Source organism: Phoca vitulina, unplaced genomic scaffold (genome assembly GCF_004348235.1).
Source record: "Phoca vitulina isolate PV1807 unplaced genomic scaffold, GSC_HSeal_1.0 scaffold6, whole genome shotgun sequence".
Classification (NCBI taxonomy): Eukaryota; Metazoa; Chordata; class Mammalia; order Carnivora; family Phocidae; genus Phoca; species Phoca vitulina.
In genome coordinates, this window is record NW_022589709.1 from 49578064 (window position 1) to 49601957 (window position 23894).

General features: G+C 37.9%; 1 protein-coding gene across 1 annotated transcript in view; it reads right to left on the bottom strand.

Annotated features, from left to right (window-relative positions):
* SCAMP1 (secretory carrier membrane protein 1) overlaps positions 1–23894 on the bottom strand; it is a 123557-nt gene that overhangs the window by 86467 nt on the left and 13196 nt on the right. The window contains exon 2 of the mRNA XM_032404141.1: positions 7494–7571. Within this exon, the coding sequence (XP_032260032.1) occupies positions 7494–7571 (78 nt within the window). The remainder of the gene's footprint in view (positions 1–7493; positions 7572–23894) is intronic.

Below are 23894 nucleotides of genomic sequence, written 5' to 3' on the forward strand. Positions count from 1 at the left end.
TTGGATACCAGCCCTTTATCTGTAGTGTCATTTGCAAATATCTTCTCCCATTCTGTGGGTTGCCTCTTTGTTTTGTTGACTGTTTCCTTTGCTGTGCAGAAGCTTTTTATCTTGATGAAGTCCCAAAAGTTCATTTTTGCTTTTGTTTCACTAGCTTTTGGAGATGTATCTTGAAAGAAGTTGCTGTGGGCGATGTCAAAGAGGTTACTGCCTATGTTCTCCTCTAGGATTTTGATGGATTCCTGTCTCACATTGAGGTCTTTCATTCACTTTGAGTTTATCTTTGTGAATGGTGTTAGAGAATGGTCAAGTTTCATTCTTCTGCATGTGGCTGTCCAATTTTCCCAGCATCATTTATTGAAGAGACTGTCTTTTTTCCATTGCATGTTTTTTCCTGCTTTGTCAAAGATTATTTGACCATAGAGTTGAGGGTCCATATCTGGGTTCTCTATTCTGTTCCATTGGTCTATATGTCTGTTTTTGCGCCAGTACCATGCTGTCTTGGTGATCACAGCTTTGTAATATAGCTTGAAATCGGGCAACGTGATGCCCCCAGCTTTGTTTTTCTTTTTCAACATCTCCTTGGCGATTCGGGGTCTTTTCTGATTCCATACAAATTTTAGGATTGTTTGTTCCAGCACTTTGAAAAATGTCATTGGAATTTTGATCGGGATGGCATTGAAGATATAGATTGCTCTGGATAGCATAGACATTTTAACAATGTTTATTCTTCCGATCCATGAGCATGGAATGTTTTTCCATCTTTTTGTGTCTTCTTCAATTTCTTTCATGAGTGTTCTGTAGTTCCTAGAGTATAGATCCTTTACCTCTTTGGTTAGGTTTATTCCGAGGTATCTTATGGTTTTTGGTGCTATTGTAAACAGAATCGTTTCTCTAATTTCTCTTTCTACAGTTGCGTTGTTAGTGTATAAGGAATCACCTGATTTCTGTGCATTGATTTTGTATCTTGCCACATTACTGAATTGCTGTATGAGTTCTAGTAATTTGGGGGTGGAGTCTTTTGGGTTTTCCACATAAAGTATCACGTCGTCTGCGAAAAGAGAGAGTTTGACTTCTTCTTTGCCAATCTGAATACCTTTTATTTCTTTTTGTTGTCTGATTGCTGTTGCTAGGACTTCTAGTACTATGTTGAACAATAGTCGCAAAAGTGGGCATCCTTGACGTGTTCCTGATCTTAAGGGAAAGGCTCTCAGCTTTTCCCCATTGAGGATGATATTCATTGTGGGTTTTTCATAGATGGATTTTATGAACTTGAGGAATGTTCCCTCTATCCCTATACTCTGAAGAGTTTTAATCAGGAAAGGATGTTGTATTTTGTCAAATGCTTTTTCTGCATCAATTGAGAGGACCACATGGTTCTTCTCCCTCCTCTTATTAATGTGTTCTATCACATTGATTGATTTGCGAATGTTGAACCACCCTTGCGTCCCGGGGATAAATCCCACTTGGTCGTGGTGGATGATCCTTTTAATGTATTGTTGGATCCTATTAGCTAGGATTTTGTTGAGGGTTTTGGAATCCATATTCATCAGGGATATCGGTCTGAAATTCTCCTTTTTGATGGGGTCTTTGCCTGGTTTGGGGATTAAGGTAATGCTGGCCTCATAGAATGAATTTGGAAGTTTTCCTTCTGTTTCTATTTTTTGAAACAGCTTCAGTAGAATAGGTATTATTTCTTCTTTGAATGTTTGGTAGAATTCCCCAGGGAATCCATCAGGCCCTGGACTCTTGTTTTTTGGGAGGTTTTTGATCACTGCTTCAATCTCGCTACTGGTTATTGGCCTATTCAGGTTGTCAATTTCTTCCTGTTTCAGTCTTGGCAGCTTAGAGGTTTCCAGGAAGGCCTCCATTTCATCCAGATTGCTCAGTTTATTGGCATATAGTTGTTGATAATAATTTCTAAAAATTGTTTCTATTTCCTTGGTGTTAGTCGTGATCTCTCCCCTTTCATTCATAGTTTTATTAATTTGGGTCCTTTCTCTTTTCTTTTGGATAAGTCTGGCCAGTGGTTTATCGATCTTATTCTTTCAAAGAACCAACTTCTAGTTTCGTTGATCTGATCTACTGTGTTTCTGGTTTCTAATTCATTGATCTCTGCTTTAATCTTAATTATTTCTCTTCTAATGCGTGGCTTAGGCATCGTTTGTTGCTTTTTCTCTAGTCCTTTAAGGTGTAGAGTTAGTTGGTGAAATTGGGATTTTTCTATTTTTTTTGAGTGAGGCTTGGATGGCTATGTATTTCCCCCTTAGGACTGCCTTTGCAGTATCCCATTGGTTTTGGACCAATGTGTTTTCATTCTCATTGATTTCCATGAATTGTTTAAGTTCTTCTTTGATTTCCTGGTTGACCCAAACATTCTTGAGCAGAGTGGTCTTTAGCTTCCAAGTGTTTGAATTTCTGCCAAATTTTTTCTTGTGATTGAGTTCCAGTTTTAAAGCACTGTGGTCTGAGAATATGCAGGGAATAATCTCAATCTTTTGGTATCGGTTGAGACCTGATTTGTGACCCAGTATGTGGTCTATTCTGGAGAAAGTTCCATGTGTGCTCGAGAAGAATGAGTATTCTGTTGTTTTAGGATGGAATGTTCTGTAAATATCTATGAGGTCCATCTGATCCAGTGTATCATTCAAAGCTCTTGTTTCCTTGTTGATTTTCTGCTTAGATGATCCATCCTTTGCTGAGAGCGGAGTATTGAGGTCTCCTACAATTAACGTATTGTTATCAATATGACTATTTTGGTTAACAGTTGGCTTATGTAGATGGCTGCTCCCATGTTGGGGGCATAGATACTTACAATTGTTAGATCTTCTTGTTGGACAGACCCTTTAAGAATGATATAGTGTCCTTCTGTGTCTCTAATTACAGACTTTAGTTTAAAATCTAATTTGTCTGATATAAGAATTGCTACCCCAGCTTTCTTTTGAGGTCTGCTGGAATGGAAGATGGATCTCCATCCCTTCACTTTCAGTCTGGATGTATCTTTAGGTTCAAAATGAGTCTCTTGTAGGCAGCATATGGATGGGTCCTGTCTTTTTATCCAATCTGCAACCCTGTGCTGTTTTATGGGAGCATTTAGGCCATTCACGTTGAGAGTGATTATTGAAAGATATGAATTAACTGTCATCATGTTGCCTGTGAAGACATTGTTTTTATAGATTGTCCCTGTAAATTTCTGTTGTATATCACTCTTGGGGTCTTTCCCCTTTTATAGAACCCCCCTTAATATTTCTTGCAGGGCCGGCTTAGTGGTCACATATTCTTTCAGTTTCTGTCGGTCGTGGAAGCTCTGCATCTCTCCATCCATTCTAAATGAAAGCCTTGCCGGATAAAGTATTCTTGGCTGCATGTTCTTCTCGTTTAGTACCCTGAATATGTCTTGCCAGGCCTTTCTGGCTTGCCAGGTCTCTGTGGATAGGTCTGACGTTATTCTGATGTTCCTCCCTCTGTACGTAAGGAATCCCTTCCCCCTAACTGCCCTTAAGATGGTTTCCTTGGTTCTAAGATTTGCAAGTTTTACTATTACATGCCGGGGTGTTGGCCTGCTTTCCTTGATCTTGGGAGGGGTCCTCTCTGCCTCTAGGACTCGAATGTTTGTTTCATTCCCCAGATTAGGGAAGTTCTCAGCTACGATTTGCTCAAATACATCTTCTAGTCCTCTCTCTCTCTCTCCACTTCCTCCGGGATTCCAATTATTCTGACATAGGAACGCTTCATGGTGTCACTTATTTCTCTGATTCTATTTTCATGGATTCTGAGTTGTTTTTCCCTGGCCTTCTCTTTTCCCTTTTTATCTATTATATTGTCTTCCAGGTCGCTTATTCACTCTTCTGCCTCAGTTACCCTAGCTGTTAGATTATCTAGATTGGATTGGATCTCACTGATAGCATTTTTAAGTTCTGCCAATTCAGCTTTCATTTCTGCCCTTAGAGACTCTGTGTTGCCATTTCTCCATTCTAGCCATTGTCTTCACAATTGCTAGCCTGAATTCCATCTCCGACATCTTAGTTATATCTGCATCCATTTGTAAATCTGCAGCATAAGTCATAATCTCTGAATCTTTTCTATTTTGGGGGCTCCTCCTCCTAGTCATTCTGTTGATGGGTGTTTGAGGGAATGTATAGAGTCCAAATTATTGACCAGAACCCAAGCAAGATGCACCTGTTTTCTTGGGACCTTAGGGTAGCTGGCCTCTTGTTTTCCCAGCCTGTCTTCTGGGGGAGGGGCCTGCCGAGCTGTTACTCAGGCAACCCTGTTTGGGCGGAGTTGCCCTGCCCCCCTGTGGCAGTGGGAATCAGTTTTTGGGGCTTTTGTTCTCTGGCGGCTTTCCTTGCGGCTTTCCACGTCTCTTCCACGAGTCAGAGCTGAAGAGACCTTTCCAACCCTCTGCCTCAGAGCAGAGAGACCGCGGTCTGTTCTTCAGTGAGCTCTCCAGGCCACACCGTCTCCGTTTCTGTCCGTGCTGCTATAAACTGCAGCATCCTGGGTTGTGCACCCCTCCGCAGCGCCCCCAGTCCTGCCTCCAGGTCGGGGCACGTCTCTGCCCTTTGTGCTTCTAAAACCGCCAGCCGCCCCCAGTTCACACGCATGACCCCACCGCTCCGGGTTTCCGTCCCGGGGGCTGCCCTAAAGTCCTTTCCCCGCCGCTACCGGTCTGCGAGTCTGTGCCCCGTCCCCAGCGCGCGAGGCTGTTGCTCACCGGTGGTGTAGGATCCCCATGGCCAGGCACCCTCCCATTGCCGTTTATCCTCCAATATCTGCCCGCGGAATCATGGCTCCCCGCTTAGTACCTCGAAACCAACTGCCTGCGCTATTCTGTTTGTAGAGATCCAGATCTTCTTACGTCTCAGGCTGGTTTCGTGGGTGCTCAGACTGGTCTGGTAGATATCCAGCTCAATTCCGGGGACCAGTTGAAATAGGGTCCCCTACTCCTCCGCCATCTTTCCTAGTCCTCTTCCACACACCCTTTTAAGAAGATACTAGAGGATGTTCACCACCAAAAGTGGGGAATAAACCGGGTGGTCTGCGCCAGAGCTGCTTCAGCAGTTTGGGCAGTGGCAGAAAGGACGCTTCCGCCCGGGTTCTGTGGCTTGCAAATTTGGCTTTGCCCCGTACTGGTTTTTTGTTTTGTTTGACTTTTTTGGAATTTTCCCACGGTCGCTTGGCAGTGGAGTGGCGCTCACGCACTCTAGCCCCCTAAATCTTATAGTTTATACACTCATTCTGCTGATGGATCTTCTCACTTGACCTTAAGTATTTCACCACACCCTTATGCACCAATTCAGAAGCTTGATTTTCACTAGTATTTTTCTAAAATAAATATGAATACCATCAATCAACTAAAACAGTATTTGGATTGAGTTCTAACATATTACTTAAATCAATTATCCAAATACATCTTTTCTGTTTTGGAAAATAGTCACAACCATTTAAAAAAAGACAAGTTTCTGATACCATACATAGAGAAAACAAAGGAATTTTTTTTTTTATTATTTCAACTACAATTTCAATCATGTAAAAAAGTTCACTGGAAAATGCATATGTTACAATAAGTTACATTTCCCTGGTTCTGATACTCTATCAAATCTAAGTGTTTCATTTTAAATTGGCTTGTCTGTATTGCCTAGCTACCTACATAAGATTATTCTCTTTCAGAAAACCTTTCCTTGATTGCAAAAACTCTGTTTCAAACTATAATTTACACTTTTATGTTTTCTTTTTCCTGGCTCTATCTTCTTTGTGTAATTGTTTTAAATTCCAATTAGGTGAGAAATTTTTCGTAGACCAGGACTGTACCTTCTATTCTTAAGCACCTTTCTCTAAAGACAGAACTAGCAAAATGTAAAAGGCAAAAGCTTTAGAGAAAACAGATGAGTTAGTTAAGCCAATTCTGCCACTTACTATCTGGATGACCAGTGTCTCAGATTCTTTATCAGTAAAACAGAAATAAAAAATATCCATTTTGAATGTTATAAGAATTCAGTAATGATAGGTAAAGCACATGACACAAAGTAGACAACTTGGTAAAGAGTACTAATACTACTGCTAAGAACAATCTACAGCTGCTACTTTTAATAAGTCCACCATACTTCTTGCTAGTAAAATCTTACAAAAAATTATATGCAAACCTCTTTTCATTCTTTACCAACAAATATTAACGAGTCTTGGTCCCACCTCCACCCCCCGAAATCATATTAAAAGAACTACATCTTGTGGAATAAAATATACAGCTCTTCTTTTTCTCCCTTTCAACTACAACCAAATGCACTCTCATACATACATACATTCATAGCACAAATTTACTATACAGCTGAATCTTATGAAATTGCCATTTTTACATGTCAATACTGGTCAGCTTATTGGCCATCCCCAATGGTTCAATCTGAAATTTGCTTGCTCAATGAACACTTTAGTAAACCCAGGCTGGGGTGTAGTTGCTATACAAAAGCAAAGTCTGTTAAATAAGGGCTTTGAAATAAAGTGAAATGTAAAAGTTCATTCTTATTTTAATGCTTTTACTTTGTACAAAGCTCTTCCTAAAACTAAAATGTTAATATAAAATATTTTGAATAAATTTCTAAGCTAAAACTACAATATCTTTGAGAATTATTTTCCAGACTATGGAAAACACACATCAGGAAGAGATGATTACGTAATGATCATTACACTGATCTGTAAATCCAAGCATACAATTGAAGAACTTCAATACCTTCACCAGGATGACTTGTATTTCAAAAGCCAACGGTGTTTAAACTATGAGACCTCTTGAGTGTAAGAATTACACTAAAGACTCAAAATACAGTAACAAAATTATTTGCCAGAGAAATTTTGGGGACGAACTCTCAACAGAACCTACCTCAATAGTTCTCAGAACTGGTTCAGAATACAATCACCAAAACAGCTACAACAAAAAGCACAAGTGCCCTGTGAGAGAGTAGGGCCCTAATGAAAAGTGTAATAAAATTCTCCAGGTGCTTCTAATAGGCATCCAGGGTAGAGAACCCCTGTTTCTTAAGGATTTTTTTCATACCCCTACATAAATCAAGACTAAATTTTGAGGAAAAGAGTATGTTCCTAAGCCAAGTAAAGTTCCAGAGGTTTTAGTCTGTCTACCACAGAGTAGAATGTTCTGTTTTATAGGAAAACATCACCCCTACATTACCATGAAGACAACACTTATACCAAAAAGCACTTCCCTCTCCTAAGAACTGTAGTAAGATTCTTAGGAGGGATTAGTAGCAATATAGAACATAAAAGAAAATTTGTAGTACTTCACTAGGACCATCATGGTAATTTTCAATTATTACTGATACTCCTTTCTGTTTAAAAAAAATTTAACTTTCTAAATTATAAGTAAAACACGAACAGCTTATTTTATATAAGTTTAACCAATCAACTAAAAAAGAAATCATAACTGAAATATAATTCCTATTTAATTTCAACATTTAGAAGTAGTCCAATTAAGATAGTCTTACTGTTCTAGAATCCGAGAATGGATTATATTCATCAAGTCCTGGTGGAACATTTCTTGTCACTTGTGTAACTGATGGGTCCTGGAATAAAATTCAAAGAAGAAAAAAAGATTACTTAGCCTTTAAGGCACAGTTTTGATATTCACAAAGCACTTGCTCTATGTGTACTTTTGTTCACCCAGCAAAGCTAACAGAGGAGAATAAAGAAGATTATCATATTTACTCAGTCCCATTCCAACAAGGTTGAAATTTATACCCACAGCCCTCACACCCTCAATGAAAAATTTGCATCTGGGTTAGATGGAAATCAACTGCTATTATATAAAGAATGAAAACAGTTATGTGGAACTGACTGCACAAGACCATCTTGGGAAATCTTGGGCAAACCCACCATCCTTTCCTTTGGGTTCCACAATGAGTTCATGTCCCCCCCCCCCCTTTTTTTTTTTTTTTTTTACAATATCTCCTATCACTTTTCCCTACTGCAGATACAAATACCACATTACAAATCAATGTCATGTACAGGCAACATCTAGAGCATCCAAGATTAAGCACCACTTACTTGTTGTATTCTACTCCAATAGTTTCAGTTGACTATAGTTTACTGCGTCCTGAACGGTTTCCCCTTTTCCAAGTATAATATATTACCATAATATCCCAGCTTTTCAAATCTTTTCATATTAGGCTTTCAAATAAATAAGTCCCCAAATCCTAGAGAGTTCATCTACTTTTCTTGTGAATGAATGTGACACAAACATGAACATCTCAACAAAAACCAACTATGTAAGTAACATGAAAAAGCATTTACAAACTGTAATACAGCCTCACTGACTTTTCTGTCTCTAGTCCCAAGCTTTGGCATGCATCAGAATCAAACACAGATTGCTGCACCCACCCCCAGGGTTCTGGGATGGGGCGTCAGAATCTGTATTTCTAAAAAGTCCCCATGTGATGCTGCTGCTGGTTGGAGAAGCACTGCTCTCTCACCTATACTGTACTTTCTCCTATCCACCTTCCTCGACACAGTCATCAAAATTACTTCTCAAAAATGAAAAGCTTATCTTGTCATTCCCCTCCTCCAACCCCTCTCCTCTGTTCCTCACCCATTTCAGGTTTTTTAGAGGCTCTCCACCAGGACAAAATACAAATTCCTCAAAATGAGATACAAGGCTTCTGACCATCTAGCTTAGTCCCTGCCTACCTTTCCAGACTCATAAACTCTCTCACAAGCACCTTCCCCTACCCAGATCTTCACTCTCTACCAAGTCAAACAAGCTATTGCATAAGGAGCCTTGAACTTGGCAAAAAGGAAGATGTAATGATAAATTAAAAGTATGGCACGGACAAAAAGTAAAAACTTTGGGCTTGTTCAACAATAAAAAGGGAAGGAGGGAATGAAATCACTCTACTTCCCAGCATTCTCTTCCCAAGTTTATTCAAAAACGTGAGGAGCAGGAAGATTATCAAGAGAGAATGTGTGCCTCAGGGAGAAAATTAAGAGGAACATGAATATTTTAATCCAATTTTTCAACTTGGCACTGCTGTGGTTATCTTAATTTAGAAATGGGTTTAGGGGAGCACCTGGCTGACTCAGTCAGTAGAGCATCAACTCTTGATCTCAGGGTTTTGAGTTTGAGCCCCATGTTGGTTGCAGAGATTTCTTAAAAAATTAAAAAAAAATTTTTTTTAAAGAAGTGGGTTTAGAGTCAACAAGCAGAGACTTAGCAAATCCTCATGGTCCAGATGCAGTCTCAATGTCCACTCCCCTTATCCCTACCCACAAAACCAGGTGACCCAGGAGTCCTCAGCACCATATTCTTCCTTGGCATTGCTTCCTCTGGCAGGAATACTCTAAGGGAGGGTAAACCTAGCAATCTCCTCTTCCTTAAAGACTCAATCTGAAGAACAATTCACATGCTAACTAATAAAATTCCTGATACCCAAGTCATTTCATCCCAGGCTAAGTGCTTCCACAAAGCTTGGTATTTATCTCCACCAGCATTTATTTCACTGAATCATGATGATCTTCATACAGTCCCTTTTCCCAAATTAGAACGTCACTTCTTTAAATACAAAAAATACATAAATAGATCTTTTTTATTTAATCATACATGCCTAGTAATACTGTTTAAGTGATTATTACCACTCCCAAAGAGAAAAAAAATCCAGAGAGTAATTCCTCAGGATAGTAGCACCAGTACCTGAAAAAAAATGTGCACAAATATGAAGCTAGTTCAAAAATTTAAGTGAAAAGATGCTGATCTCACTCATAAGGGAAATACTAATTAAAACTACCCTAACATAATCATTTCTCACCTATCAGATTAGCAAAAATCTACAAGTCTAACATAGTCTAGTGACAAAAGTGTGAGGAAATAAGACTTCTCATACATTACTAATGGGAAGAGAAATTGTTACAACTCTATGGAGGGACAGTTGGCAACAGCTAGCAAAATTACATCTACATTTATACTTTGACCCACAATCTCATTTCTAGGAATTTATTCCTAAAATATACTGGCAAAATACTATTTATAATAGCAAAAGACTGGAAGCAAACTAAATATCAATAGAATATAGTTGAATAAACTATGGTACATGTACATGATAGAGTACTATGCAGCTGAGGATTATGCAGTTGTAAAATACTATAAGAAAATCTATACACTGCCATGAAATGAGTGAAAAAGGTGTAAAACAATATAAATGTTACCTCTTATTCAAAGGAAAAAATTAATGTGTATGTGTTTATTTAAATGTTTAACAAGATTAAAAAACCAGGGGTGCCTGGCTGGCTCAGTTGGAAGACCATGCAACTCTTGATCTCAGGGTCATAAGTTCAAGCCCCGTGTTGCATGTAGAGCTTACTTATGTAAAACCTATGATTACCTATGGGGAGATGAAGAGAACAGTGATAAGAGAGCACAGGGTTGGAACCTAGACTTTGCTGAACGTCCCTTGTTTTATAGTTTTTACTTTGGAGCCATGAAAATATTATATAATTTAGCAAAATGTAGAGTGAAAAATATGGATCCTAGCCAACATTCATGCCATCAATGTCATTCTTTCAATACTAGCGAAATACAGTGAGTCCAATGAGTCCCAATTCTCATTTTATAAATACACACAGCAAATTATCAAGTGTCCTAAAATTCACATTAAATTTTTTTTAATCCTACCTAAGGTATAACTTAGCTCCAAAGAGATGCAGAATGAAATCATTCTTCCAATTTTCTTTTAACTACAATTAACAAAAACATACTTGGTTTCCTTCTAGATTCTAGAAGAGTTTAATCCAGGCTGAGACTTAACTGACAGTTTAACAAAAGCACTGTGTCAAGTGAACTGAGTTCATTTCTAGTTAGTCTGGAATTTCTCCTTAATGTAGTATTAGGTGACAAAGGAGTAGAATATGTACAGGATTTGCCAAGAATGATTTAGGAAGATAAAGAACTGCTATCTCTGAATTATTACATGACTAACATTTCAAATTAGTTTTAATAAATATAAATAGTATTGAGGAAGCTGCAGTCTGTAAACTGGAAGAAAACAACAAAGCTTAAGATTTAATAATGAATAATCTTTTTTTTTTTTAAGATTTATTTTGAGACAGAGAGTGTATACATGACTAGGGGGAGGGGCAGAGGGAGAAAATCTTCAAGTAGACTCCCCAATGAACCAGCGCAAGGCTCGACAGGGGACTTGATCTCACGACCTAGAAGATCACGACCTGAGCAGAAACCAAGAGTCGGGCACTCAACCAAGTGAGCCACCCAGGTGCCCGAATAATGAATAATCTTTTAAAGCCTATTAAGTGTTTAGCACTTACATTACTTCCAATCCTTGCTATGATCCTCCCTGATGGATGGTATTATTCTATTTTTCAGACAAGAAGCTATAGCCTTGAAAAAGATCAAGGGGCACCTGGGTGGCTCAGTCGGTTAAGCATCTGCCTTCGGCTCAGGTCATGATCCCAGGGTCCTGGGATCGAGCCCTACATCAGGCTCCCTGCTCAGCGGAGAGCCTGCTTCTCCCTCTCCCTCTTCCTGCCGCTCTGCCTACTTGTGCTCTTTCTCCATCTGTCAGATAAATAAATAAAATCTTAAAAAAAAAAAAAAAGATCAAGAAACTTCCTGAAGGACAATTAGTGTATGTCTGAGACAAAATATGAAGCCATGACTTTCCAATGCCTATATATCTATTCTTTCTACCAGATATACTAAAAATAGAATTTACCACAATCACAACTTTTATCAAGAAAAGACCATGGAACCTGGAGCCTGCTTAAGATTCTCTCTCTCCCTCTCAAAAAAGACAAGACATTGGTTGAGCTGATTGTTTATTAATGATTCCAAAGCTTTGGCAGGAAAATACTACACTTTCTTTTAACACAACAAAATGAAACTGTTTCAAGTGCTACCTTGGTTACTTCTATGGCAGTGGTTCAGGAATCACCTGAAGGGTTTGTTAAAACCCAGATAACTGAATCCCATTCTAAATGTACCTTGATGTCTGGGATGGTGTCTGAGAATCTGCATTTCTAACAAGGAAAACAATCTGAGATAGTCTCACTTTACTGACTTAAAGGAATATACTAGGCTTCTGTATTTTATTGACTTTCAAGAAGTATAGACATTCTTAAGAATTTAAATACCCTATTTGGATAGGACTACCCATAAACATTAAAGTTATAAATTTATGTCATTTAGTATGTCATTTAATTATGCCATAGCTATTATGCTAACCCTTTATTTAGTAAGCCACTTACTTCATAGTCATATTTCATTAAAAAACTGAGATGCCTTATAGAAATGTTTTTTCAAAGAGAGTAACTAAAATTTCACATCTAGCATAATTAGCTTTTTTACATCTTTAATCCACATTTCTTTACCAAACATTCTAGGGTGGTGTGCCTTCATTGTATTTCAAATTATTTCATCCACCATGCATTAAACTGGACATTTCTCCATCACTCCACACATAACCTCTCAGGAAGATTTTAACCTGGCAGAAAGTACTTTCACCTTCAGCTACATGCAAGGAGATGAAGTCAATAAACAAGTTTTGTGGCTTATCAACCTCAGTACCCTGCTTATTCTTTTCTTCTCCATATATATACTATCTTCAAGCTAAATAGTCTAATAACATAATAGCCTACATGGATGATTGTGTACAACCATATATTATGTATCCATTTACTAGATCTGCTAACACTTAACAGGTGTGAGTTTCAAGATCAACACTCAAAACCTCATGTATCTTAGGTACTTGCTCTGTAATAGAGTACTAGCCTAGGAATTAGAAACTCTGAGCTCCTGGCAATGACTAGACTCTGTGAACTTAGGCAACATACCTAACCTGTCAATTTTCTCATCTGTAAAATAGGGGAAAATTCTGAGAGATCATTGTCCTGGTCAGTTGCAGTTCTGAAATGTTAAGCTATAGATTTTAAGTCTTTACCATTTGGAAAAAAGCTGACTGCCTATATTCAAGTCCCAGTTCCACTAATGAAAAGTTATAAACTTTGAACAAGGCAATTCATACATCAATGTGACTCAGTTCCTTCACCAGTAAAACATATCACAGAGCTCATGAGTTACTACATATAAAATGCTTACTACTATTCCTGCACATGGGAAATATTCAGTAAGTGATAGCTGAGACTGTTATCATTACCACTACCACCAAGCTAAAGATGAAACAAAAAAGCTTTCCATTTATGATTAACTGAGATATTAAGAAAGTATAGCGCATCATGTATGACGAATAGGCCAAAATACCCACAGCCACCTTGTGAGGAAAGCAACCAGACATTCTTTGCCCACCTTTGTGTCATGTGACCCTGTTATCTCGGCTACATGTTAAAGGATGAGGAATGGGCTTTTGTGCCAAAGGCAGCCATTTTTAGAACTGGAGGGGGAAGCCTGGTAGACCCCAACAGAAGTGACTCTACGTTGGATAATGACTGATCAATTAGATCCTATTTTTTGAGCTACTTGAATAGGAGACATAAAGACTGGTAATTAGTAGCAGGAGAAGAAGCTGACACTAGTCATGGTAAAAAGACAAATAGAAGCTAAAAAGAAGGTGACCAGAAAAGGGAGCAGCAGGTACAGAATCTGAGGGGCATGGCAATTACCAGGGTTGCCAATGTGTGCCCAAAGCAAAAACAGGGCCAATAGAGTTACTGCTATTCCAGTTGGTGAAGAATGACTTGGTGTTACAGGAGTTTTCACTGTCCAGAAGATCCTCAGAAGGTCCTCAAGGTGAAGGAAAATGGAGAAGTAGGAGAAGAGCAGAAGAGGGAAAAGAGGATGGCAGAGATCAGCCCCCTAACCTTCACTTAAACCAGTACAGCGCAATTTTTTTTTTTAAAGATTTTATTTATTTATTTGAGAGAGAGAATGAGATAGAGAGAGAGAGCATGAGAGGAGGGAGGGTCAGAGGGAGAAGCAGACTCCCTGCTGAGCAGGGAGCCCGATGCGGGACTCGATCCTGGGACTCCAGGATCATGACCTGAGCCGAAGGCAGTCGCTTAACCAACTGAGCCACCCAGGCGCCCCCGCAATTTTTATGTTTTATAAACACTGACTTCACATGAAAACGACTTCCACTGCTTGGTGGGAGGGAGGTGAAGGGTTGGGGAGAGGAAGAGGGTATTTGAGGAAACACATTGTTAGCTTCCAGAGTCTGTTTCACTACAACTGCAGAGATTGACTATGTTGGGGTACCTTTCCTCCCTCAACAATCCTTACAATAAATCTCTTATCACCTGAGGTAACCTGAGCACGTCTCCATGCTTTAAAACAGGAACAGGTGGAATCAATGTTCTTTGCCATTTCGTGTTCTGTTAAAACTATGTAAAGACAGTTTCCTGCCACTAACTAGATTTCAATAAAATCTGCCGTAAGAGAAAGATTTTTTAAGTATGAACATTTATCGGTCACTAGTATACATGACTCTTGAAATGTAACTAGTCCAATTTGAAGTATGTTGAAAGTACAGAACACACCATATTTCTGATTTCAAAGATTCAGCACAAACCAATGTACAATATCTCATTAATGATTTTTACGGTGATTATGTGTTGAAAAGATATTTTATATATACGGGGTAAAATAAAATATTAAAATTAATTTCACCTGGTTTCTTCCCATATGTCTACTAGGTAATTTTAAATTACATACTTAGCACAAATTATACTTCTACTGGACAATTTTTTTTAAGATTTATTTATTTTAGAGAGAGAGCACAAGAGAGCATGCCAGTGGGGGGAGGGGCAGAGGGAGAGAAAGAGATTCCCTGCTGAGTGGGGAGCTAGATGGGGGACTCTCTCTCATGACCCTAAGATCATGACCTGAGCTGGAATCAAGAGCTGGATGCTTAACCTGAGCTACCCAAGTACCCATCCACTGGACAGTTTTGAGTGAAGCAGTGCAATTTATTCAAGATTGGCTTATAATTTCACTTTCATCCATTTGGACAAATTCAATTGTGTTAGCCAAAGGGAAAACAACAAACTCAGATTTAAAGCTGAGTTTCCTGTAAGTTTTTCAAAATTGCAAAAGATGACAAGAGGGGTGCCTGGGTGGCTCAGTTGGTAAGGGGATCAAGTCCCGCATCAGGCTCTCTGCTCAGCAGGGAGCCTGCTTCTCCCTCTCCTTCTGCTGCTTGTGCTCTCACGTGCACGCTCGCTCGCTCTCTTTCTTTCAAATAAATAAATAAAATCTTAAAAAAAAAAAAATGACAAGAGACCTGATCAGCAGCTTCCCAATCCACTGTCTTCATATAACACAGTAGCAGACTTTTACTACACTTTTTCACTTAACTCACACCTTTTTACATGAGATGCTAGAAGACAATAATTTGAATATTAAAAACATTTAGAAGTAAATGCATATTTCTAATTCTATCAAGCATGTCTGTGAGAAACTAAAGGCTAAAGCAAAGACGGATTCAAGGAGAAAAAGAGAATTCATCTATTTTAGCACAATACTAGACTATTTAATTATGTCATGTAATCCTCAGAACAGCCGTATTACTTAATTCTATATCCTTTCCTTCACTGCTAACAATACTACCTCACACATGTTTAAAGTAATTTAGCCAAAGTCATATAGCTAATAAGTTGACATGGTAGGATTCAAATTCAAATCTGATCCCTAAGACTGAGTTCTTAGGAAAAAATGTAATAAAGAAAACAAATTTATGTTTAAAACACTATCTCCTCAAAGGAAAAAGGCTGAATTAAACATGGCATTGCTCCACAAAACTTAATTAAAATACTCTTCAATAGCTCTACTTAACCCAATCAATATTATACACTAGACTAGGCAACTTGATTAAATAAAAGTCCCAAGCTAGAGGCTATGAGAGGCCCTACCTTCAGAGACTTAAATTTTTTTTATCCTACTTTGTACTTCTCAGAGCTACTATAATCACATGAATTTAATAAATACTGAGAATTTCACTTACCTGGAGAATTACTTATTTCTAAATGCCCCAATTATTTTTAAAAAACCAAAGAAACTATAAGAAGCCATTAAAAATCTCAGCAAGACACTAAAACAACATGTATTTAACAAACCTTTTATAACATATCGAAAGAAGTGCTTAATAATCACTAGAAACTATGCAGTAAATCATGACTTTTAAAACCTGGTTTCCATTTTCATTACAAGTCCTGACTGTCTTACTCAAACCTAAAAGCAACTCACATACTAAATTCTGTGAACCCAAATCAGTACTTAGTAAATTAAAATAACTGAAGCCATCACACCAAGCAGATTTAATGAGATACCACTTCACACCTACTACTGGCTACAAACAAGAAGACAGAGACAAGTGTTGGCAAGGGTATGAAAAAACTAATCTGCTGGTGGGAATGTAAAATGGTACAGTCATTTTGGAAGTTACCAAAGTACCTAGCAGTTCCACTCCTAGGTATACATCCAAGGGAATGAAGACAATGGGCCCACACAAAAATCTGTACACAAATATTCATAGCAGCACTATTCCTAACAGCCAAAAAGTGAAAATAACCCCAATTTATATCAACTGACAAAAAAAAATGTATATCCATGCAATAAAATTATTTGGCAATAAAAAGAAATGAAGTCCTGATACATGCTACAATATGCATGAACCTTACATTATGCTCTGTAAAAGCTGCCAATCAAAGACTACATAGCGCATGATTCCATTTATAAGAAATCCCCAGAAAGCATATTAGTGGCTGCCTAGGGCTAGAGGAATTGGGGGAAATTGGGGAATGACTGCTGCTAATGGGGTTTCTTTTTGTGGTGATGAAAAGTTTCTAAAGTTGATGGTGATGACTGCACAACTGCAAATATACTAAAAACCACTAAACTGTATACTTTAATTGGGTGAACTGTGCAATATATGCATATCTCAAAGCTGTTTTTTAAAAAGATAATCAGATGTAGTATTTCTTAGAATAAATGTTGCCAGCCAGCTATAAATCTCTAAGTCTTCAAAATCTAAATACCACATCACTCATTAAAGAGAAATACTCATTAGGTATGAAGTCAGGATGGAGAGGGCGGGGGTATTAGCTATCAGGGACCAAAATGACACCAGAATTTCCTATTATAGTAAATCACCAAAATTTCTTCTGATATTTGAGAAACTGGGTAGCTAATACAGCTATGTGCCCTAGTATTAATGCACTGAAATCTAGAGACATAAGAAGAAAAAAGGTAATCATGAAGAACAGGAAAATAATTGGTCAGATGTCTGTCAATGACCTGCAAGTTCAATCACCTTTGACCACTAATGAATAAATCACTGAAATGAAACCCTAGAGATCAGAGAACAGCAGTCTTCCCACATAAATAATCCCTCATTTTCAGTGAACTGTTAGATTTTTGTACAGAAAAGGCTGTTTTATCACACTCAGTAGTTCTTCAAGATTAATGAATTTTTGATCATTATCCTTTAACATACTAAATACTGAAATTACCAGAACAATTTACCACTAAACATGACAACCAAAAACCTATGAACAAATTTTAAAAGGTCTTAGGGTTTTGGGGTTTTTTTTTGTCACATTATGGGCAGTGAACTTTTAAACGTAATTTTTCCACCTGAGAATAAGTGTATACTTCATAGAACACTATCTTATGAAACAAAACCTGGCTAAATAAATTACTCGTTAACTTCGTGGTTAACAAGAGTACTTAAAATCAAGTACAAGTACCCAGGCCAGTACTTAAAATCAAAGCACCACCAAAGCCAGGCATTCTGTACAACAATATAGCCAAGGCAGGAAAATGTTCGGAGTTCGAACTGTGACACCAGGGATTCATCTCCTGCTAGCTTCCCATGACTTCAAAAAGGAATCATAAACTTTCAAAACTATTAGTCCCTAATGTAATAAAAAACAAAAAAACAGATGTCCTTTCCAAAAATCATCAACATTAAGCAACCAAGTGCACAACTTTCCAACATTTAAACAAAATTTAAGTCATAAAAGTACAATGACCTTTCCTTATTACCCTCAGTTCACATTCTGATCTATAACAGTCTCTAAAATGCCTAAGCTTTGTAATACAACCAGTAATCTGTATGTTTTTGTTTTTGTTACTATTTCTGTTAAAACCAAAAAGTTTAAAAGTTAATAAAAATTCATCTGAGAAAACATAAGCAATTTAGGGATAAAATAAAAGAAGAATAATCACATGCTGTAACCAAAGATAATCTTGCACCATTATTTCCTCTGTTATTTTAAGAGCCTCCCATCTTTGCCTTGATTCAAAAGAAATATTCCTATAAGAAATATAAAAAAAACAACCAATATCGAAGGCAGAAAAATTCAGTAATTTGCCTAAGGTCACTCAAGAAAGATGTAGAGAAGCAAATCTAGACAGCCTGGTTCCAGAGCCACCCTTTTACCTCCTCCCCTCAACAAGTGAGGACAAACCTCCACAAATTTCATTTACTCCTTCCTCTAATGCCCCTAATACCAGGTTAAGAACAAAGAAATGCCTCTCTGTAATATATGTACTTCATAGAACATTTTCTTATGAACTCAATGCTAAATGGTGATTCAGTTCCCCTGAGACACAAATACAAACATTTCCATAAGAAATTTTTTTAATCAAATAGAAGTATGCAATACACTTCTTTTAACCTTGGGAAATACATTAATTTGCATTTTTACAATACACCACTGACTTGTAAGCAATTCACTAAAATCTATGACTATTTGAGATGCCAAAAATTAAGCATGCTACGCCATAAATAAAACCACAAGACTGACTAAATCCACCTAAGACAAGCCTCAAAAGCTTTAGTAAAATTGCTAAATGGTGGTAAAATTATACTACTATACCAGCCCTTGGCCATCTCTAACATTATTCCTGATGCTCTTTTCCTATCACCTCCTACTTCCATTTCTCACCACTTTCCATATGTATTTCAAATCACCACATGAGGATTCTAACCACCATTAGAAGATAGTCATAGGAAGGGGCACCTGGGTGGCTCAGGTGGTTGAGGGTCTGACTCCCGGTTTCAGCTCAGGTCATGATGTCATAGGTCATGGGATCCAGCCCTACACTCAGTGTGAAGTCTACTTGAAGAGTCTCTCCCTCTGCCCCTCCCCCAACTCATGCTTGCTCTTGCTCTAAAATATATAAATCTTAAAAAAAAAAAAAAAAAAGATAGCCATAGTTAAAATGGCTACCAATAGCACATATATGACTCCGACACTGCTTGTATCTCTTTGAGAAAGCAAAAACTTCCAGTATTTGTTCTACATATATTGTCTCTACACTATGCGTTGTTTTGACTGTTTGTGAAGCAAAAACTTTTAACAGCTACATAAACTAAATCACTTGCATTCAAATGTCTGATTTTTTTCTTCTATTATCAAGTTAAAACTATCAGTGTATAACTATCACAAATCCTTTCTTCCTAATTTAATCTCACCAATACTCAAAACGCATTTTACCATATACATTCCTTGCTTTAGTAAAGAGGCTCTAATATTTCTGCTTATCTGCAAAAATAAATTCAGTAATTCATCTATATTCTGTAAAATATATGTAAAAAAAGGAAAAGTATCAAGTTGGTAATACTGACAATGTGTTCGTAACTGCATTCTAAAAGTACTGATGCAAGCACAGATTTACAAGCAATTGCAACACTAGCTCTGGCAACTTTGGAAGGTAGGCAAGCTAATATATATACTGTAGGGCACTCAGGTACTTAGGAGCCATTTTGCATAAAGTATAAGGGCTTTTTTAGATAAAAGTATTTCTTTTGCAAGAAGAAAGATTAAGAAAGAATACAGAAATTTTTGAAGAGGGTGCCAAGATTATTCCACGGGAAAAGAATAATCTGCTCAACAAATGGTATTAGAACAACTGGATACCCACATTTTCAAAAGAATGAAGTTCAACCTTACTTCACACCATATGCAAAAATTAACTCAAAAAGAATCACAAACACAAATTTAAGAGCTAAAACTATAAAACTTTAGGAAAAAAACATAAGGGTAAATCTTCATTACCTCAGATTTGGCAAAGGATTCTTAGACACAACATCAAAACACAAACCACAAAATAAATATAATTCAGACTGAATCAAAATTTGTAACTTTTGTGCTTCAAAGGACATTAACAAGAAAGTAAAAAGATAATTGACAAAATAGGAGAAAGTATCTACAAATCATATATAGTTGACACTTGAACAATGCAGGAGCTTAGGGGGGCTGACCCCCCCCCCAGGGGCAACAGAAAGTCAGTATAACTTTTGACACCCCAAAAACTAATACATATTGTGTATGTTATATGTTATATACTATAGTCTTACAATAAAGTTAGAGAAAAGAAAATCATATGGATGAGTAAACACATTTACAGTAATATACTGTATTTACTGAAAATAAGTGAACCCATGTAGTTCAAACATTGTTCTTCAAGGCTCAACTGTACTTGGGTAAAAGACTTGTATCGAGAATGTATAAAAATCTCTTACAATTCAGTAATAAAAAAGACAAAAAACCCAATTTAAAAATAGGCAAAGGATCTGAATAGATATTTCTCCAAAGAAGATATACAATGACCAGTAAGCACATAAAAATAAGTTAACACGATACAGCCATCAGAGGAATGCAAATCAAAACCACAAGATATTCCAAATCCACTAGGATGGCTAGAATCATAAACAGATAATAAGTGTTGACGAGAATGTAGATAAAGCAGAATCCTCATATGCTGCTGGTTCCAATATACAATGGTGCACCCGTTGTGGAAAACAGTCTGGCAGTTCTTCAAATGACTCAACATAGTTACCATATGACCCAGCAATTCCGCTCCTAGGTACATACTCAATTTAAAACAAGTGTCAAACAAAAAGTTGTACACAAATGTTTACAGCAGCATTATTCATCATAGTTGAAGGGTGGCAACTACCCAAAAGCCCATCAAATAATGAACTGGCATTACTAATTCTTAAAAGCACTCAAAACCAAATGCCAGGGAGATTACTGGATTGCTCTCTGTACAGGTTTACAAAGAGTTCTTGCGGCAGTTCTTGCACAAGGAAGGGGAACACAGGCCTCCAACACTTTCTACAATGTGAAGGCAAAAGCTATAGGGCAGTACAGGCTGTCTCAGTAGAAACAAATGAAATGTTATAAAAGTGGTGAGGGGACTCTGTACAATGTCAAATCCAACCAACCTCTACACATCATCTTTTTTTGGTTTATTTGTTTATTTGAGAGAGAGTGCGAGTGAGAGAGAAAGAGCACAAGCCGGGGGAGAGGGAGAGGGAGAGGGAGAAGCAGACTCCCCGCTAAGCAGGGAGCCCAACGCAGGGCTTGATCCCAAGACCCTGGGATTATGACCTGAGCCGAAGGCAGGCGCTTAACCGACTGAGCACCCAGGCCCCCCTACACATCATCTTTTAGTTCCTTCACCTATTGAAAGTTGGGAAATTTCCCTCTTGTGATTTAAAAACATCTCCTTGTGTTTGGATTTTCATTACCTTATCACCAAAAACTAAGCACAGGTTTAATTATATCATGTAGACCTGTATTCTTTCATTTAGATCTATATTTGATCTAAATACAGGTTTAATTCTATCATGGTTTTGTCAAGAAAATGTTACTTCCCAACTACCTTTTGGCAATTCTGGTTGAAACAGACTCAAGTCACCTCAAATGCTGAGGGAAGGGAGGATATTTTAAAGATACATATCTTGGTGCCAGGTTTCAAAGACTAGAATTCCTCAACATGTAGTTCAAGAGCAGCTCTAATAAGAAACAAGAATTATAGAAAATGACCCTCAAAAGCCCTGGTCAATTACTACTCCAGTATTTTGTGATTAGATAATTTGGCTCTTTCCCCTTATCTTTCCATGGTTATTTCCACTGTAACTACAGGACTTTTTCTCTGTGCTTTCAGTTCAAGTTCCTGAGAAAGATAGCTCACTTAACTATCACTGTTACTGCTGGAGCAAAATTTTCCACCAAGCAATCCTAACTGCTCCTGATCATCTCAGAGAAGGACTTTCCTTGGGCCAAGTAACTTTGCTAAGATTAGTCAAGTGAGGACAGCATGGTAAGAGTCACACAACAAAGGAAACGATCATCTATCATGTAAGCAACCACTCAGGGCTGCTTCCTCAGCTGACTCTGAGGCTCAGAGCATAGCAGGCTCCTAAAATATAAAGCCTCCTCTCTAGCTTATATGATCAGATGCAATCCCAATATCTAATAGATTACAACAGGAGAGAATTTGTGCATTCACAAAATGGTCCATACAGGTACAAAAATGCAACAATTATATGGTTTCAAAGTAAAAAAAAAAAAAAAAAAAAACTTGAGACACAAAAATCTCTACTTTAGCATCTCTGGTACATCATCCAAATTCTGCTTGAATACCTTCAACTGCTGGGGAACTCCATACCAAAGAAAGCGTCATCAGGCTATTCTAATACATCTTTAAAAATCTTTATGTTAGGGGCACCTGGGTGGCTCAGTCGGTTAAACATCTGCTCAGGTCATGATCCCGGAGTCTCGGGACAGAGCCCCCCCCTTCCAGCTCCCTGCTCAGCGGGGGTCTGCTTCTCTCTTCTGCCCCTCCCCCTGCTCCTCTCTCTCTCTCTCACTCTTTCTCAAAAAAATCTTTACTTTAGAACAAAATCTACCTTCATGTAAACTCTGCCAATTAGCCTTAATTTTTTTTTTCTGAAGCAAAAACAGGTTTATTCAGCCCAGCAAGGATCCTTCAAGTATCTGAATATCTCATACTTCCCTTTAGCCTCCTGTAGACTAAATCCATTGAGTAATTTAAGCTTAAATTATTCTTCCTAGGACCTGATTCCAGACCCATGGCCATTCTCACTTCTTTGGGCACATCCTATTTTGTTCCAACCACTCTTTAAATACACACTTGGAATTGAAGACAATACCTGAGGGTTGGACAAGAACAGAATACTGTAGATTCATCTTTAGGAACTCATCACTAGTTTCATTAATCCAATATATATTTTTCAGGAACTATATCTCTCCAGTGATTCATATTAAGAAAACCCCCTATAAATTTCCTGTATCTGCATTTCAGCACTACTAAATATTAATTGTATGCCAAAAAAATCTCTTTTTAGTATCAGCAAAAGAAGTTTACTTTCAAAATTTTTAGCATTACCATCTCAATTATGATTATTGTTAAAGTCATGATACCAAAATAAAATCATGTTCAAATGCTAGTTGTGCCATGGAGCATCTCTAAGAGGTACCCCACTACACTAACAGCCTCCCACTGTACCTGCCTGAGAGCTTTCAGGAGCCATAGGAGATGCTCAAGCTAGACAAGAAGTTTTCTACATATCTTAATAGTACTGATGCAGAGCACCCTGACGCTCTACCTTAAGTAAAAAAGATGGTCTCAAAATGAATTACAGATGTGTTTTAACGGATAGTTTGAACCCTGGTAAAATTAACAAAAAAAAACTGTTAAGAGAAATGGGCCAGACTGGACTAAAAGGAACAGAGATTTCAAAATGAAAAGAAGCTTCTGGACTCCCAACTTCCAGTGGGTAAGAAACACACTGAAAGTGCTACTCAGCTGCAAACATTTCTTACAGTAAAAAAGGACTTACCAGAGGGTGGAACCAAAACCAGAAGAAAATAATAGATTAGGGGAAGACTTCCAGGTAGAACTTGGCCCTATTCAAGGAACACTCACTGCCCCAGTTAGGAGACCCTGACAAATGGGCCTGGCTGGATTTCAGACTTGCCACAGACCAGCAACTGCTACCTGTCTCCCATTCCTCCCCTACTTGAATGGGAATGTCTATTGGGGTTATCCTGTACTTACCTCACCATTTTATGCTGGGTATAGCTCTTCAGTTCCTAGGTCTATATCAGGAGGA